This window comes from Henckelia pumila, chromosome 1, assembly GCF_033568475.1.
Source record: "Henckelia pumila isolate YLH828 chromosome 1, ASM3356847v2, whole genome shotgun sequence".
Lineage (NCBI taxonomy): Eukaryota > Viridiplantae > Streptophyta > Magnoliopsida > Lamiales > Gesneriaceae > Henckelia > Henckelia pumila.
In genome coordinates this window covers 50,177,723-50,194,827 of record NC_133120.1, presented here as the reverse complement: position 1 = coordinate 50,194,827, position 17,105 = coordinate 50,177,723, and the positions used below count along the sequence as shown (strand labels likewise).

Below are 17,105 nucleotides of genomic sequence, written 5' to 3'. Positions count from 1 at the left end.
CTTTGTGTGATCTTGATGTTCAGATTGCCTTTCGTAAAGGAGTTAGAAATTGTGCCAAATATCTTGTTGCCAAGCATTTATCCTACCATAGACTTTCAGAAAAATACATAGGCTTCACAACAAATGTTTCTAACCTGTTTGTACCTAGGATCATACAGGAAGCACTAGGACACTTGGAGTGGAAATCAGCAATATGAAGAGAAGAAAGCCCTTCAAAAAAATAAAACCTGGGAAATTGTTGATCTACCTAAAGAGAAGAAGACAGTAGGGTGTAACTAGGTTTGCACAATCAAATGTAAACCTGATGGGAGCGTTGAGAGATACAAGGTAAGAGACAAGGTTAGTTGCTAAAGGTTTCACACAAACTTATGGAATTTACTACCAAGAAACCTTTGCACCTATTGCAAAGATCAATTCTATCTGAGTGCTTCTTTCCCTTGCAATTCATCTTAACTGGAAGTTGCAACAATTAGATGTGAAAAACGCATTTCTCAATGGTGATTTAGAGGAAGAAGTTTTTATGGACATATCATCAGGATTTTGAAGAAAAATTTGGAAAAAGAAAAGTGTGTCGACTAAAGATGTCACTGTATGGCCTTAAGCAATCTCCTAGGGCCGGGTTTGATAGGTTTGGACAAGCTGTCAAGTTTCAAGGGTATGTGTAAAGTCTAGCTCATCATACAATGTTTTTAAAACACTCAAGAGAAGGGAAAGTGGCAGTGTTGATAGTTTATGTGGATGATATCATTCTGACTGGAGATGATGTTCCCAAACTTGACAGATTAAAAAAGGCCTTAGCACGCGAATGTGAAATCAAGGACTTGGGTCCTCTAAAATACTTTCTTGGAATGGAATTTGCAAGATCCAACATAAGTATTTTTGTCTCACAAAGAAAGTACGTTCTTGATTTATTGGGAGAAACTAGCCTAGTTGGCGTACTTGGTTGTAAACCAGCAAAATCTCCCATAGAACCAAATTTGAAGTTCAGCCAGCAAATCTTGAAGAAATGGTTGACAAAGAAAGGTACCAACACCTAATTGGGACGTTGATCCATCTCTCCCATACACGTCCTGATATAGTTTGGGGTAAGTACGGTAAGTCAGTTCATGCACTCACCTAAGCAAGAACATCTTGATGTTGAATACAGGATATTAAGATACTTAAAGGGGACATCGGGAAAAGGAGTTATGTTCGAAGATAGAGGACATATCCAAGTTGAAGTGTTTACTGATGCAGATTGTGCAGGGCAGATTGGGCAGGGAGTGTAACAGATTGAAGATCAACTTCGAGATATTGTATCTTTGTTGGAGGAAATCTTGTAACTTGGCGCAGCAAAAACAGAATCTGGTGGCTAGAAGCAACGCTGAAGCTGAGTTCAGATCAGTAGCACATGGTATTTGTGAAGTTTTATGGATCACGCAGTTACTTGCAGAGCTTAAGACTACTATTTTACTGCCCATGAAGGTATTTTGTGACAACAAAGCAGCGATAGCAATCGCACACAACCCGGTCATCCATGATAGAACTAAGCATGTTGAAGTCGACAAACATTTTTGGACTCATTATCATGCCATATATTCCTACATCTGAACAAGTACCAGATATTTTAACAAAAGGCCTACCGAAGAAGCAATTCGGGAAGTTGGTAAGCAAGCTGGCCATGAACGACATCTACGACATCTTTCTTCCAGCTTGAGGGGGAGTGTTGAGAATCACAATCAAATCAAGGTAAATCACATTCCAGATTTGTAGGAGATTTATTTGATTGTATATTCTTTTTTTTATATAAAAAACTATAATTTTATTGATAATATTAATTTACTTAGGATACAAAAAAGTGGAGCATACTAGTGTCCAAAGCAAACAAAGTCAGCTATCAATCTAACTCAAAGCCAATCTCCAGTCCCTATACACGTCGAGTTGTAGGGATTGTATAGTTGTATATTTACGTTACCTTGTTCATGCTTTTCCTAATTTATTATTTATAGGTTGTATTGTATCTATAAAGAGACTGGAATATCAACAAAAATATATTCATTCCTGCGTAATCTACAAGTCCCATCAATAAAAGCCCACTATCAGCGGTTTTAAGACAAGGAGAAGAAGGGCATAACTAATGAAATGAAACCTAGAAATGCAAATCAAATAAACAAGGAAAATTATATCTGCATTACTTATTTCCAATTTGATTGCAAACAATTTTCTCCCTGTAAAATTTTTTATTTCTACGTAAGGAAAAATTACAGAGGCATTGAGGCTCTTTTTAGCTTGGAGCTTGATTCAACTCAACAGCCCAACCATTTAGGAACAAAAATTCAGATTACTCTCGTTCTCGATTGTTTTTCCAAATTTTTACCCTAATTCTTATCTCACATGTCAATCTAACTATTCAGAAAATAATTATCATATTTTAGCTTTTCACATAATAATTACACTGTATCTTTTTCTGAAAATTACATCAGCCAAGGAAATAATATCCAAGAACTGTCGCAAATATTTTTACAAACAATTTTCTCAAAACTTTTGCGTTTAGTTTAAATAGAAGCTCAATCGAATGCCACCATCTTAACTCAATTCAAAAGTTTATAATTTACTAAAATAAATTATAACTGCATTAACTGTATTCTTCTTAAACCTTTTTCAATGCATCATTATCTAACACTTTAAATCAACCAACCAAACCAAATTTATCACATACTAATGCTTTTTATCTCCAATTTCTCAAAGAACCATCAACTCATTTCACCTTTTTCACCAAATAATTACATAACATTATTTCGATACAAATACATTAACATTCAGATTTTACTTTCAAACATTTAAAAAATACATCAGTTTTTTTTTTTGAAAATTACTTTTCGAGTTTAACCTAAAACCCTAAAAAAATCACCTAAATATCCTAAAGCTTGACTTCCATTCTCTGGCTGCATTTATTCATGTCTCTCCCTAAACTGGGGGTCATGAACACAGCAAAAACTACAGCAATTATGAAGAAATACTATTTTTATACATTCTGACATAACAATAGAAATCAATAGAATGCATAGTACTAACAAGGCTGAAAAATGATGAGTCATACCGTAATCGCTTTAAGCAGAGCAGGGCGTTCCTCCAGGCTTTCCCCAAGGCCAAAGCCACTAATGCAAAAACCTGAGAACACCACCAACATTCAGAAAATAATTTAGAACACAGAATGTACAACAATATCGCACCATAAAACGTATAGAACGCATCGTGAACAAAGTAAAGAAAGCAAGATATATTTTTTTATTTTAACCAAGAGACGTAAGTGTAAGAGGTGGTCACAGGATTGACATGATAACAATCTTCCAAACATGACCGAGTAAAAGTGGCTATACCTGCAACATTACGCTTTGCAATTTCTTGAGCACAACGTTTACGTTCTTCAACGTTAGAGCCTCCTACAATGGAACCAAAACAAGCCCCACCTGTCTGTATCAACAATTATAAGCGCTCATGAAGAATAAACTAAACCATTGATGAATAATTACATCAAATTCCACATTATCTTGGGTTAAGAATCAGAGAGGACGCATACTAGGGTAGCCAAATTTGACATAATGCAGTCGTCAAGCCATCTGATTGTTCGATCAACAGAGGCTCTATTCCTCTTCTCAGAGACCCAAGCAGGGACTTCATCAGCCAATGTGGTCCACATATTGGGCTTCACTGAAGAAATCATTTCCATGTATTGAACTGGCTTCATCTGACACAACTCAAAGTACCAAGTCACTAACACATATACACACTGCACGTAATATATGCATTGCTGAACCAAGAGAACAATTGAAAGGGAAAATGTGAGTCTTACTAACCAGGCGGCGACCCGAAGGTGTCTCAAAGGAAGCTCCCATCTTGTTAGAGCTTTGATAGTCAGGAAGGGATGTTATGGAATCCCTGGGAAGCGCGAAAAATATGTGATCCTTCAAACCGACCACATTGTGCAGCCCGCCCATTGCAGAAATTGTTTCCATGGAAATACCCTCCAAACTGAAAGATAAAGTCACATCAGTAAACCAAATAAAACAATGGAAAACATCATAAACCAAAAAACAAATACACAAAACTCATTTCATGTTGAGACAGAATCACAAACACCTAATCTACACCATGAAGCAAAGCAAGAAGCGAGGATTGAAGGAAAAATATACAAGTGTAGGGGGCTGAATTGGAGAAGGTAGGAATCTGGAGTGGGGAGAGAAGACAGAAGGTCGGGGGAGATAAAGACCGGCAGGCCCTTGCGGGTATTAAGAAGGAGAGCCGGAGTTTCTACGGAGCAGCTGCCCAGTTGCAGTACACCAACCCGACCACCTCCACTGCCCCATGCGGCCCTCACGGTGAATTTCATCCTCTGCCTGCCACTTGTATATAAAATAGTGTGAGGCCCCGTTACTCTAATCATATTTAATAATGAATTATTACACAAATAAGATTTATTAGTATAAACAACGGAAAAGGTTTTAAAAATATTCTTTGGACCTACAAAAAATTTGGGCATCCCGAAAAACATAGATAGCATTTTATATCAAAATACGCTCAAACTAGAATCATTTTAAACATAAACCACAATCATGCAGCCGCAATGACCAGGACTAAGCAGAAAATAAAATCACACACAGCTCACAGGCTCAATCCACCAGAATACAATTCAAACACAAACCAAACAACCAAAGTACTCCCAAATATATTAATACAGATACTCGGGGCATCTCCCCGGGAAAATAAACATAAACTCTGACAACATAAGTAACTCCAATACATATAAATATAGCTGGGAGACATAACAACATGATCCAACCTCAACCACGTGCTCCACTAGCGGACTCTCCGCTTGGTGCTGCAAAACCACTTGGGTGACCTACCATGGTGCCCCAAAGAAATCAAAGCAACCCCCCTCTAAAACTGAGGTTAGGATTCTGGTATGAAAATTTAAATGACAACGATAATAAACAGAAATCATACGTAAACATATATATAAATCAATATGCAATGCATGTGATTGGGGCTCAAGTACATCCGGATAAAAGGAGCCAATAAACGGTACGATACAACTGGATCAATGCTCGAGGAACAACATACACAGGGGAGAGCCACCTCATAACCGCAGCTAAACAGCCCTGATCTAAGTGTGTGAGGAATACCATTGTGTACTACCGAACTGCCACCATGGCTTATCTCCATACAACTACGATACAACATGAACACACAACATCATAATATGCTATCATAATCCCAAGTGAACTCACCACATAGACAACACTATCATGGATGTGTGACTCATACCTGGGAAATCAGGGGTTTCAATGAATGTCTACATGATCGCCCTGATTTCCGGGTAAGTAACAACGTGTGCCAAGAAGACAATACAACTAAATATCGGTTAACAACGACAATGGGGCTCAAGATGAACTGCCATAATATCATGACCTATTTCTAAATGCCATGAAATATGCCAAATAATTAACATATAAACATCAAGGCATTTAAATTCACATAACTCATTCAAATCAAATAAATCACTCAAAATACAACATAAATACGTGTAAAACATAATTTATGTGTTACTGTCGTATGTTAATGATCAACTTGAACTATACCAACTTTATCCCTTCGACCTACAAGGATTTAAATATTGCACAAAGCCAAATGAATTCACAACCATCAATAACAACAAATAAAAATAATTCAAGTTACAACTACTATTTCCAAAAAATTCAAAGTTAAATTAATCATCACAATAACTAAATTCCCAAACATAATGCATAACTAAATCCGACGAAATTTATGGGTCGTCGAATTTATACCTCGAACTTGTTCAACTTCGGAACCTACAATGTGAACCCGAATAACAATCAACAATGGTGCTATAAAAGCTATGAAAACAAAATAAATCGAAGCCGGAACGATCCCATTTCCGGGCAGCTTACTAAATCCAACAATAGGACTGGAACCAAGCCAGAACAAGCCTAAAAACTTCAGGAATCGAAGCAAAGACAAGCTGGACCTGAACTGGCAGCTGTCCGTGGCGGTTGTGCGTCGGAAGCTTGCTTGCCGAAGTAGTTCAAAACACGGTTGAAACGAGCTGAAAGTTTTGGGCTTGGCTCAAATACTATTTTAATCTTCGAACCCGAGCTAGAACACTAATAATCGACCAGAAAATTGCGCTGAAACTCGCCGGAGAAGAAGCGCGCAGAAGCAGGTCGTGGCAGCACTTCGGTCGCGGGGAAAAGGGCTCCAATCGGTCGATCTTTGGCTCAAACCGAAGCTTATGTTGTGGGGAACAAAACCCTTACACCGGTTTTCGGACTCAGGTGCAAATGACGGCGACTCGACGGCAAGCGTGGGCGGCTAGGATTGAGTGAAGAAACGCCATATTTGGTCAAATTTGGTTGTGAATGGTCATCAAGGGTTTTTTTTGAAAAACATAATATAAAACTAAATAAAAATAATTAATTAAAAATATTACATTCTATAAAAATTTAGAAATCTATTTGAGCTAGGGGCAGTCTGTCTCGTATTTACTTTTTTTTTTTTTAAATGGCATCTAAATAATGTGGTCGGGCCATAAAAAAATCGACTGGACCAAACGGCTCAGTCTGGCCTATTTTTTATTTTAAAAAATAAAAAAAGTCCCGTCAAAACAAAATTCAGACATGTTTGAATCCGGAGCAGCTTGGTGAATTTCGGACATCACTTCACCTCCGTGTGTGTATATATTATTAGAGTAGATGCCCAACAAGCTAACTTGTAGCTAGAGTTGTCAAACGGGCCAAACCATGGCGGGGCGGGCCGGCCCACAAAAAATCCACTTTTGGCGAGTCGATGGCAGGCCGACTCACCATCTTGGCGGGCTGAAAATTCTCAACTCAACCCAACCGAAGGTGGGTTGCGGGTTAGGCAGGCTGGCCCGCGGGTTGGATCACGACAAATAAAAATAAATAAATAATAAAATCATTAATTATAAATATCATTTCATAAATAAATATTAATAAAATCATTTTAATTAAAAATTTAATTATTGATTTCATGTGTGTAAATTTTATATAAATTAATTAATACAAAAAAAATTCACAATTTTTATTAAAAAATACATATATAACAATAAAAATAAAAATAAATTATTAATTCTCCAGGCCCGCGGGTCAACCCAGACCCGCGGCGGGCCAACCCCCGCGGGTCGCGGGCCTAGGCGGATTGGCCCATCTAGGCCCACCTTTTGTTGGGTTGAAAAAATTTCAACCCACTTAAATTGTGTGGCGGGCCGGGCCGACCCAGCGGGTCTAACCCAAATTGACGGCTTTACTTGTAGCTGTGGGTTTTATTTATTTTGACATGTAAACACTATTTATTCAATTCAATGATTATTTTATTGATATTCCTTTGTATTTATACTCATGTATCAACATTAATATAAAGACTTTGTAGTCCATGAGAAATGCGATTACGCAATTGTTGGTAATCATGAAACACATTTCTTAGTGACTGTAGTCTTTTAATTAGTTCCTGGTCGATGAGCTCTAAAGAAGAAGGATATTGACAAGCTCGATCGACACCAGTATTCGAGTTATGTTGATGCTACGTTTCATTAGCATGAATGTAGAGACATCCGCATATTCGAATAGGTGCTTATTGGATAGGTACATTGAACAACCCTCGCCCTAAATTCTTTAAGTGGTTACCATTGGTCGAGTAGAGAATTTATAGTTACAGTTGTGCACCATTAATCCTCATGACCCAATACACCATTGTAGTTCTATCTAACAAGCACTGCATTATGACTTGTTTTCCGACTCCTTGAGGATCATAAGGTGGCAAGTTCGGTGCATTATAAATTGGATAGGAGCTTGTGCATTGTAGTTGGGAATTCAGTTGTTCACTTTTAATAGTGGATGTCCTATGTGTTCTATCAAATGAATATCTCAAGGAATCTCTAGCCATAGTAGAATGTATGTTTTAGAGAAAAGAGTTTATCTAGTTACATGCGAATGAGATATGACATATTGAAATGTACACATAGTTATTGAAATCAATTGAGACCTCGACAGACCAATACCTCAGATTCAATCGGGACATATGAACTGAAAGGATCCTAAGGCATGTTAACTGTAACTGAAGGTTCTTTCAGACACTATCAGTTTGTATCTAGGGGTCGTGACGCGACGTTGCTAGGCACTAATCACGATTCAGTGGATTAAGCCGAAGCGAGTTCGGGCATCGATAATTAAAAGAGTTTAATTAATCGATGATGACAATTAGGGTATGTCCACAAAAAATTAATTATGTTCAATCTAAAATCACAAAGAGTTGTGATCGCATGACTAGCATATACCTGAACCATTGAGGGTCACACAAATACTAATTGTGATCTACTCGAACAAGATAATTAAATTCAATGAGTTGAATTTAAGAGTTATTTATAAGCTTATAATAATGATTATGAGCTAATTTTAAGTTGACAAGAAAAATCAAGAAAGTTTTATTTTTGAACTATTTCCATGGAAATATTAATATGAATATTGTAGTAACGAGCTTGATATGCTCGTCATGAAAATAAATTTGATTTATTTTTCTAGACTACAATATAAGAGTTATGAAATATTTTGTGAGAAATGTTTTAATTAATTTTTGATTGAGATACTATTTGGATAGTATTTAAAATTAATTAAACTATCACAATATATATATATATATATATATATATATCATATCAAACAAGATAAAGAAATTAAAACAGAAAGATTTTATTTCTTATCTTGGCGATATGCACATATATATAAAAAGATATGAGATATTTGATTTATTGAAATCAAATCATTATCTTAATTAATAATTGATAATAATTTATTAATGATAATATGATTATCATTAAAATTATTAATAAGTTATTAGTATATATATATATATATATATATATATATATATATATATATGGACGCATGCTTAGCCGAAGGGGCAGACTTTCAATTTGCAGATTTTAGAATTCGAGAATTGAAATCGTGAACAATTTTCCGTCAAAATTGAGAATTTTGATTTTTCGTGTTCTTGATATAATCTATATATCGTTTTGACCTTGGTTTCGATAAGGTATTAGATTTCTTGTTCGTATAATTTGAATAGTTGTCTAGTGCCAATTATTCGTGGTAGATCCAATTGGTGGTAAACCAGATTTTTGGCGGCTGCGGCAAAGTCTATAGTTGGGGTCAGATTGAGACAAGACATAAGTATCCATCCACGTGAAGGTCGTGTGGTAATCTTTTTTCATGCATTTAATAAATATTATTCATGTTATTTTATGAATCAAAGCCAGTCCACGATTGTCTCCGGGATCGATATATCAAAAAAATTTTATATTTCCGCTGCGTGTTTGATGCGGGTTCCAAAGAAACCCAACAGTAGTATCAGAGTCAGGTTGTGCTTTGATTCATAAATCTGACCTTAATGTGTTTATAATTAATTTTATTAGATCGTTTCTATTTAAAACTAATCGTGTATAAAATTTTCAGAGATTTTCAGATTCGGAAATTTTAGACATCACCGACCGAAAAAAGAGTTTCCAGCATGCCATTGTTCACGACCTTACGACAAACAAGCAAGAAACCCTCCTGCGTATTGACCAGGGGGGACAGAGCACTACAACAAAAAAGCTGAAAGACTACGGTGGAAAAACATAGTTAAATGGGGTTGTAAAACCGATGTTAAATGCTATGTATTTAAAAGTGCGGTCATAAACTACGGTTTTAAACCGTAGTATTTATCGTAAAAGACTACGGTTTTAAACCGTAGTCTTATGTCGTAAACGATTACGGTGAAAAAACGTAGTTAATTGGGGTTGTATAACCGATGTTAAACGCTATGTATTTAAAAGTGTGCGGTCATAGACTATGGTTTTAAACCGTAGACATTTGTCGTATAAAACCGTAGTCTTATGTCGTAAAAATTGTAGTCTTTCGTCGTAAACCACAACGGTTTTAAACCATATTCTTTTGTCATAAACTACTACGGTTTTAAAACGTTGTCTTTTTTATTAAAATCGTAGTCTTTCGTTGAAAAACACAACGGTTTTAAAATATAGTCTTTTGTCATAAAAACCGTAGTCTTTTCTCTTAAAACACAATGATTTTAAACCGTAGTCTTTTGTCATTAAAAACCGTAGTCGTTTGTCGTAAAACACAACGGTTTTAAACCGTATTCTTTTGTCGTAAAAGACTACGGTTTTAAACCGTTGTCTTTTATATTAAAACCAAATCCAACGCGCATTTAACAATCAATTTACAAAAAAATAGTTGTCCATAATATTTAAAACATCATAAAATATGCAATTAGTTGATCAAAATTACATACAATTTCTACAGATTGGTCATAATCTACGTACGTACCAACAACAAAAACACTAGTCATAAACCACAAACGTTTGAGTAAATTAATTTTAAAACATCAATTTAGACAAAATGATTGTACCAACAACATTTGCACGTACAACAACTCCTCTGCTATATCAAGATAACACAAAAGATCTTCTTTCTCTTTGGGATGTAGGGAGGCCTCAAAGATCAGACATCACAAAACAAAGAATAGGCCTACAACATAAAAGAAACAAATGTAGACCACTATTAATAAATTTATAACGGCAGCCAAACTATGGAGCTAATTAAAGACGAAATCCAATAATATAAGACATCCGTAAATATATCTAAACACCCAGTATTTTTTTATTCATCAGATAATATAAGACATCCTATAAAGAAGTCGTCCTACATCTCACTGATCTCAAGTCATAATCCCTCCTTCCTTTCAATAGTATCAGTAGCATGCTTCAACTCTAGGATATTAGATAGTGGTCTTGGATATTCCCCTGGATTGTCACTGCATCAAAATCCATAAAAACTAAAGATATAAGCAATAAAGTAGATAAATTGGCTGAGACAGAAACAACCAACCTTGTCCATGGTGCGGGTTCATTATCAAAATGAACAAATAGATATCGAAAAACCTTAAATCTAATCTGGATTTCATATACACATATTTCATCTAATAATCATATTGTCATAACATGGAACACCCATATGCAATAAGGTAAACAAGTCAAAAATAAGAAAGAAAGAAATAAATACATAGATAAATATCAAATCTAACAGAATAGCACGATACAATGATTATAAACATTTCGTACTTTAGTCATAGGAGCCTGACCTTTTAAGTAGTATAGAGTAACATGCCACCATTTGTGTGGTCAAGCTAATAAAAATACATTCTCATAATCTTAAAACTATCTTAGGCATGATAGCAAAAATCGTGCAAACCTGATAGCCATGAGAAAGATGGCCTCCATGAGGCAGATCAAGTGCCATAATTCTTTCATGTATTATACCCAATAAGTGTTAGTAGTATTATATTCTGAATGTCATATTATATATTGTCTCACAGAATTGATACAGTTCTATACAATATCAATGAACTATTTTCCAGTAGGCCTAACAAAATGCAACTTAATTTATTTTTACTGTGTCAAGAATGGCAGAGCCAATGAAACTATATTAGCACACCATTTTCAAATGAAACTAGACTGAAATACTAATATCTTGTGAAAATAGCTGACAACTGAGTTACATGTATTTACCTCCCCATTTTGCAGGATCTAAACGGAAAGCTTCGATCGCTCTCTTTTGGCACAATGATTCTACCATGTCAATGTACCTGAAGAATAACACAACTTTTTGAAAAGAAGATAAATCAAGAGACATCAATATAGATATTTTCTTGCTGGTAATATAAACAAAAAGTAAATTATTGATCAACCCAACAAACAAAAGTACAAGATGTAACATCTCGAGCGAGAAGTTTGCAATATTCTATGATGAGATTCAAAGCTGAGCAGCTAAAAATGAATGTTATGCTGAAGTGAAGCAAGTACAATTTATAAGGAATTATTCATCCACGGTTACAAATACTGGTGCAATTTATAAGGAATTATTCGTCATATCATGTTACAAATAAAGAATATATGTCTAAATGTATTTCACTAAGGTCTATGCATCAGTAGTCAACATCAATGTTTGACTTGATAATAAAATTTTTGTCGCCTTACACAAATCAAAGATGAATCACCAATAAGAACAAGCTAGTCATAACTGGTCAGTATTTTTCACCATAAAGTACACAAAAATGGGATATTTGATAATTTCATTTCACATACATTTCAGAAAAAAATGCAAAATTGAGGTACATGAGAAAAAAGAAGCAAATTTCTTGCAAAGTTTCTTCCTAATGATCACTGAGATTCAATATAATTATTTCATACCAATGGCAAATCATATGATAGTCAAGAGGATGATAAATTACATGATATTTCAATGTTCACACTGCTATTATCAGCATATTCCAGCCCCTCATCACTATCTTGTTTGACAGGTTGTTGAAGTAAAGACACTTTTGAATAAGGGGGAACAATAAATTGTTCTCCAATTATGACCTGCAAAAGTTGAAAGAATGATCTACATAATTCAATCTAAGAGAGAAAGAAATAGATGCGATAGTGGTGTAATTTCCAATAGTGGTTCCATTTCCAATTATCCCAAATATAACAACCGTCAATTGAAACATTTGATCCAATTACACAACCTTCCCCAATCAGTGAATTTTATACATAAGCGTGGTTTCCAATAGTGGTGCCATTTCCAATCACCGCAAATGGGCCAATATGTGCAGAATGTGAAAACCCAACATCTGTGAAGTATATTCAACACAATGTCAAGATCGTACAAAGGAATCGATGCAATTAAGATGGTACTGGAAATTAAAAAAGATCACGTGTAATTAAGCCAATCCTTTCCATGAGCTAGCCGGGGGAAAATTGGCGCTTTCGGATTCGAAAATTATATGTAATTTGATACTGCCACCAATTTAGGCTGCAACAATTAAATAAGGTTAGATTAATTTGATATATATCCATGCATGCATGCATGCATCAGTGATTGACACCAAATTTCTTCACAATAGACTAAACTTTCAAACAGTAAGAAGAGCGATCGTACGCTGGCCAAACTGCCCATGAAAAGAGCAAAGGAGAAATGCGTATTAATCCCTTATCTTCTCTCTGACACAACTCTTGTTCTACCAATTTCATGCTAGCACGTTCATAATCATGAAATAAATTACATTAAATTCAAATCATGATAATGCAAAAAATAACATATCACTTTCCATGATCTAAGAAAATAAAGGATTTCAATTCAAAATACATACTAATTCGGCTGGGAACAATATCAAATAAAAAATAATATCAAAAAAAGAAAAAAATATTAAATAAACACCTGCTGGGTTAAGTGCAACAATACGAATGATTGCTTCAGGCAACAAAACTTTGTTCCGGGAGCTCCACCGATTCAGCCATTAGCTTATGTAAATAAATTTTAGAATTAATTCTCAAATAAATTCCTTTCGTTTCCTCTATAACGTAATGAACTGAGGATTGATCCCTATGCTAGTCAACTGCGACCACCAAATCACCACGTGATCAAAACACAACTCCAGTAACGAAAACACAAATCACCTAACTTCAAGAACATGATAAACATATCTAAAATCGAAATAGACAAGCCAAATCAAAAATTCATCACACAATTTCCCCTGCATCTCGAAACACAGCCAGTGAATCAAATAAAGAAATTAACAAAGTCACGACAAAAAAATTATCAAAAAAATACGCAACCCAATGGTTCGATTCGAAAAAAAATTGCAAGAGCATCAGCACGATTGACATCGTTAGGGCCTCTTTCATGGTGATCGGAGCATTTGCGGCCGCCATGACTGGAGACAACTTAGAGCTCCGATATCGGAGCTCCGGATCTGGAAAGAATTTGAGGAATCGAGAATAAAAACAACAAGGCCCAAGACAGGCAGCGCGCCAAGTACAAGCTGGTGCACGTTGTCCTGACCCACAAAGGCTCCGAAGACAAGTGCGTGTTCAGGCAGGGGAAAATGAGAATAAACATGTCCAAAGAACTGATGGTCATCACCGGAGAAAGCCCTAAAATCCAACATAACCATCAGCCCGCTGATTCTCCCCGCCCTCGAGCAGCTGCACTTCCTCTTCACCCTCATAGGCCGCAAGATATTCAACCCAAAAAATGAGAAAAGCGAATCGGAGGCTCGATTGAAATGAGAAATAGGGTTTCGATAAATGCTAAAAGAAAAGTCTGAATTGAGGTGAAGTACTTGGAAAAGTAAATAAACATGTTTTATTCCTCGGATTAATATGCTCAAGAATGGGATTCAACAACCCTGCCATGTTTTTAAACCCTAAACCCAAAGTTCGCTCAATCTGTAGATGGATAAAACCTTGAACTGATCGGTACAGTTTACCCATTCTTTAGAAACATCGAGTCCTGAAGCCTACGGTGGTAAATGGTGGATTTGCGGCGGCCGTGGATAAAGTCGAAAAAGCAGAGGAAGTTCATAAATCTCTCTCAAACTCAAATCCAAGCAACCTACAACCATAAAACACCAAAATCGATAGGGAAACGACTGAAAAACGCAAAAATTTCAACAATCGAAATTAAAAATCGGGAATTTTCTTATGGAATGGGTATCAAGAGATAGCTTGCGATGAGATCTTACCAAATATGTAGTAAACTGAAAATTTCCGTCAAAGAGGCGGAGGTGGAAGGCTGGAGATTCAAATCGTCAGTGCTTGGGCTAAAGAAAAGGGGATGGCGATTTTTTTCTTTAACGAGTGAAAGAGAAATTAAATTTTAAGTTACCGGGTTATTCATTTTACTTCAGCAATTATAGTTCTAAATTTTATTTTTAACTTTTTACTTCATCAAACTTAATATGCGGAAGTAAGGTATTATTAAAAATTATTTGTGAAGCCCGTGTTTTTTAAATTCTGAAGTAAAAAATGAGTTTTTACTTCGCCAATATTATTATCGAAGTTGATTGTTCCATATTACTTTGTAAATAATAATTGCTGAAATAATAGGTGACGAAGTAAAAAGCCAAAATTCCACTAGTGATAAGCAGCCTTATAAAAAAAATTAAAAAGGCTCATAGATTACGGTACAAAAAAATCGTAGTCTATTTATTAAAAAAAATGCTCATAGACTACGGTTCAAAATAACCGTAGTCTATTTATTAAAAAAAATGCTCATAGACTATGGTACAAAATAACCGTAGTCTATTTATAAAAAACATGCTCAGAGACTACGATTCAAAATAACCCTAGTCTATTTATAAAAAAACACGCTCATAGACTACGGTTCAAAATAATACTATTTAAAAAAAACACGCTCATAGACTACGGTTCAAAATAAACGTAGTCTATTTATAAAAAAAAACACGCTCATAGACTATGGTTCCAAATAACCGTAGTCTATTTATGAAAAAACACACGCTCATAGATTACAGTTCAAAATATCCGTAGTCTATTTATAAAAAAAAACAAGCTCATAGACTACTGTTCAAAATAACTGTATTCTATTTATAACAAAAAACACGCTCATAGACTACGGTTCAAAATAACTGTAGTCTAGAACACGATAGTGCATGGTGAATGCAGAGGAGTTGTGCGATTGCTCTTTATTTCTTCGCTGCTGATAAGCGCGATTGCGGAACATATAGCGCTGCTGATAAAACACAATTGTGCATGAGAGGTGTGGTTGAGTAGCTAATTATCTCAAGGAATGCGCTGTAGGTTTGCGCATTTGTGTATGGTTTCTGCTCAGGTGGGGGTGCGATTTCACATGGAAGGCGCTGTTGGGGATGCTGTTGGCGCAAGAGGTGGGCTAATGGTGCGCGCAATCGCGCATGGTGTAGGTGGTGGGAAGTGCAATCGCGCATGGTGGCTGGGCAGTTGAGGAGTTGGTTGGCGCATGGGAGGCGCGGTTGAGGATGAATGGGGAGCGTGATTGCGCAAGGGGATGGCTCAGCTGGTAGGCGTGATTGCGCATGGTTTTGTGCTGTTGATATGCTAGTTAGCACTAGTGCTTGCACTGTTGAGTTGCGCGATTGCGCTTGTTCTTGCGCGGTTCAGTAGCACGATCGCGCATGTGGTTTTATTGCATGACATCAGTGAAGCGTAGCGTGTGCGAGACCGCTCAAGAATAATGGCACGAGCATGCCGTTTGTGCGCACTTAAAAATCAATTTCTTCCAGTATTCGAGCGATCGCGCAGATTAAGAGGGCGGGCATGCCTTTGTCTCGAATTGGAGATTCTTAAGCCAGAAAATTTTTGAAAATTAACAAGAATTAGGCTTCAAAAATTGATAATAATGTACTAAAAATAAATAATTAACAAAAATTAAATAAAATAAAAACAAAAAATAAAAAAGGAAAAAAACGTGGGTTGCCTCCCAAGTAGCTATTGGTTTAGATTCGTCAACCTGACTTTCACCGGTATTAAGTTTTCCCCTTCTCTTTCACTCGCCAAATATATTCCACGAATCGCTTTTTAAATTTTGCTTTCTTTTTCGTGGTTTTCTTCTCTGTTGATGAAATTGGCGCTTTCTTCTTTGTCGACTCAACCTCAATAGCAGCCCTTTTACAGCCTTTCAGCTTCACAACCGGCTCAATCAAGCATAATTCCTCAATGGGTGGATTAGGTGCCTTCATAAATATGTTTTAAATTTCTCGTTCGCCTTCCACACCCATCGAAATTTCACCCTTTTTTACTTCAATTTTTGCATCCGCAGTGGCCAAAAATGGTCTCCCAAAAATCAATGGCGAGGCGTGCTCTTCTTTCATATCCAGAATCACAAAATCCGCCAAAAAGATTAATTTATCCACCTTGATGAGTACATCTTCTACGACACCTCGTGGATAATTGATGCTTCTATCTGCAAACTGCAGAGTAATCGATGTCGGCTTCATCTCTCCAACATCCAAGGCCCTATAAACATAAAAAGACATTAAATTAATACTGGCCCCTAAATCACATAGTGCAAGAGTAAAATGAGAACCACCAATAGAACAAGGAATAGTAAAACTCCCTGAATCTTTCAGCTTTTGTGGCATTTTCTTTTGTAGCACCGAACTACATTCTCCCGTTAAATTGACCACCTCGTTCTCTTTCAGCCTCCTTTTCTTGG

The 17,105-nt window shown here is 36.1% G+C and overlaps 1 protein-coding gene across 12 annotated transcripts in view; it reads right to left on the bottom strand.

Moving 5' to 3' along the window:
• The window catches only part of LOC140877605 (uncharacterized), a 33,112-nt gene extending 26,693 nt beyond the window's left edge, over nt 1–6,419 (bottom strand). For 4 of the 12 annotated variants that reach the window (XR_012149294.1, XR_012149295.1, XR_012149292.1 and 1 more), the window contains exons 1-6: nt 5,826–6,419; nt 4,173–4,382; nt 3,837–4,011; nt 3,560–3,727; nt 3,360–3,453; nt 3,080–3,150 (exon numbers count right to left, since the gene is read on the bottom strand). Coding sequence is in view for 9 of the 12 variants with exons in the window: in XM_073281141.1 (XP_073137242.1) it covers nt 3,080–3,150; nt 3,360–3,453; nt 3,560–3,727; nt 3,837–4,011; nt 4,173–4,369 (705 nt within the window). In the remaining 3 variants the exon portion in view is untranslated. Of the gene's footprint in view, nt 1–3,079; nt 3,151–3,359; nt 3,454–3,559; nt 3,728–3,836; nt 4,012–4,172; nt 4,383–4,819; nt 4,919–5,825 lie in introns of those variants that run through there. The other 8 variants (XM_073281159.1, XM_073281164.1, XM_073281169.1 and 5 more) reach the window with 8 other exon arrangements.
• Nucleotides 6,420–17,105: the final 10,686 nt, after the last annotated feature.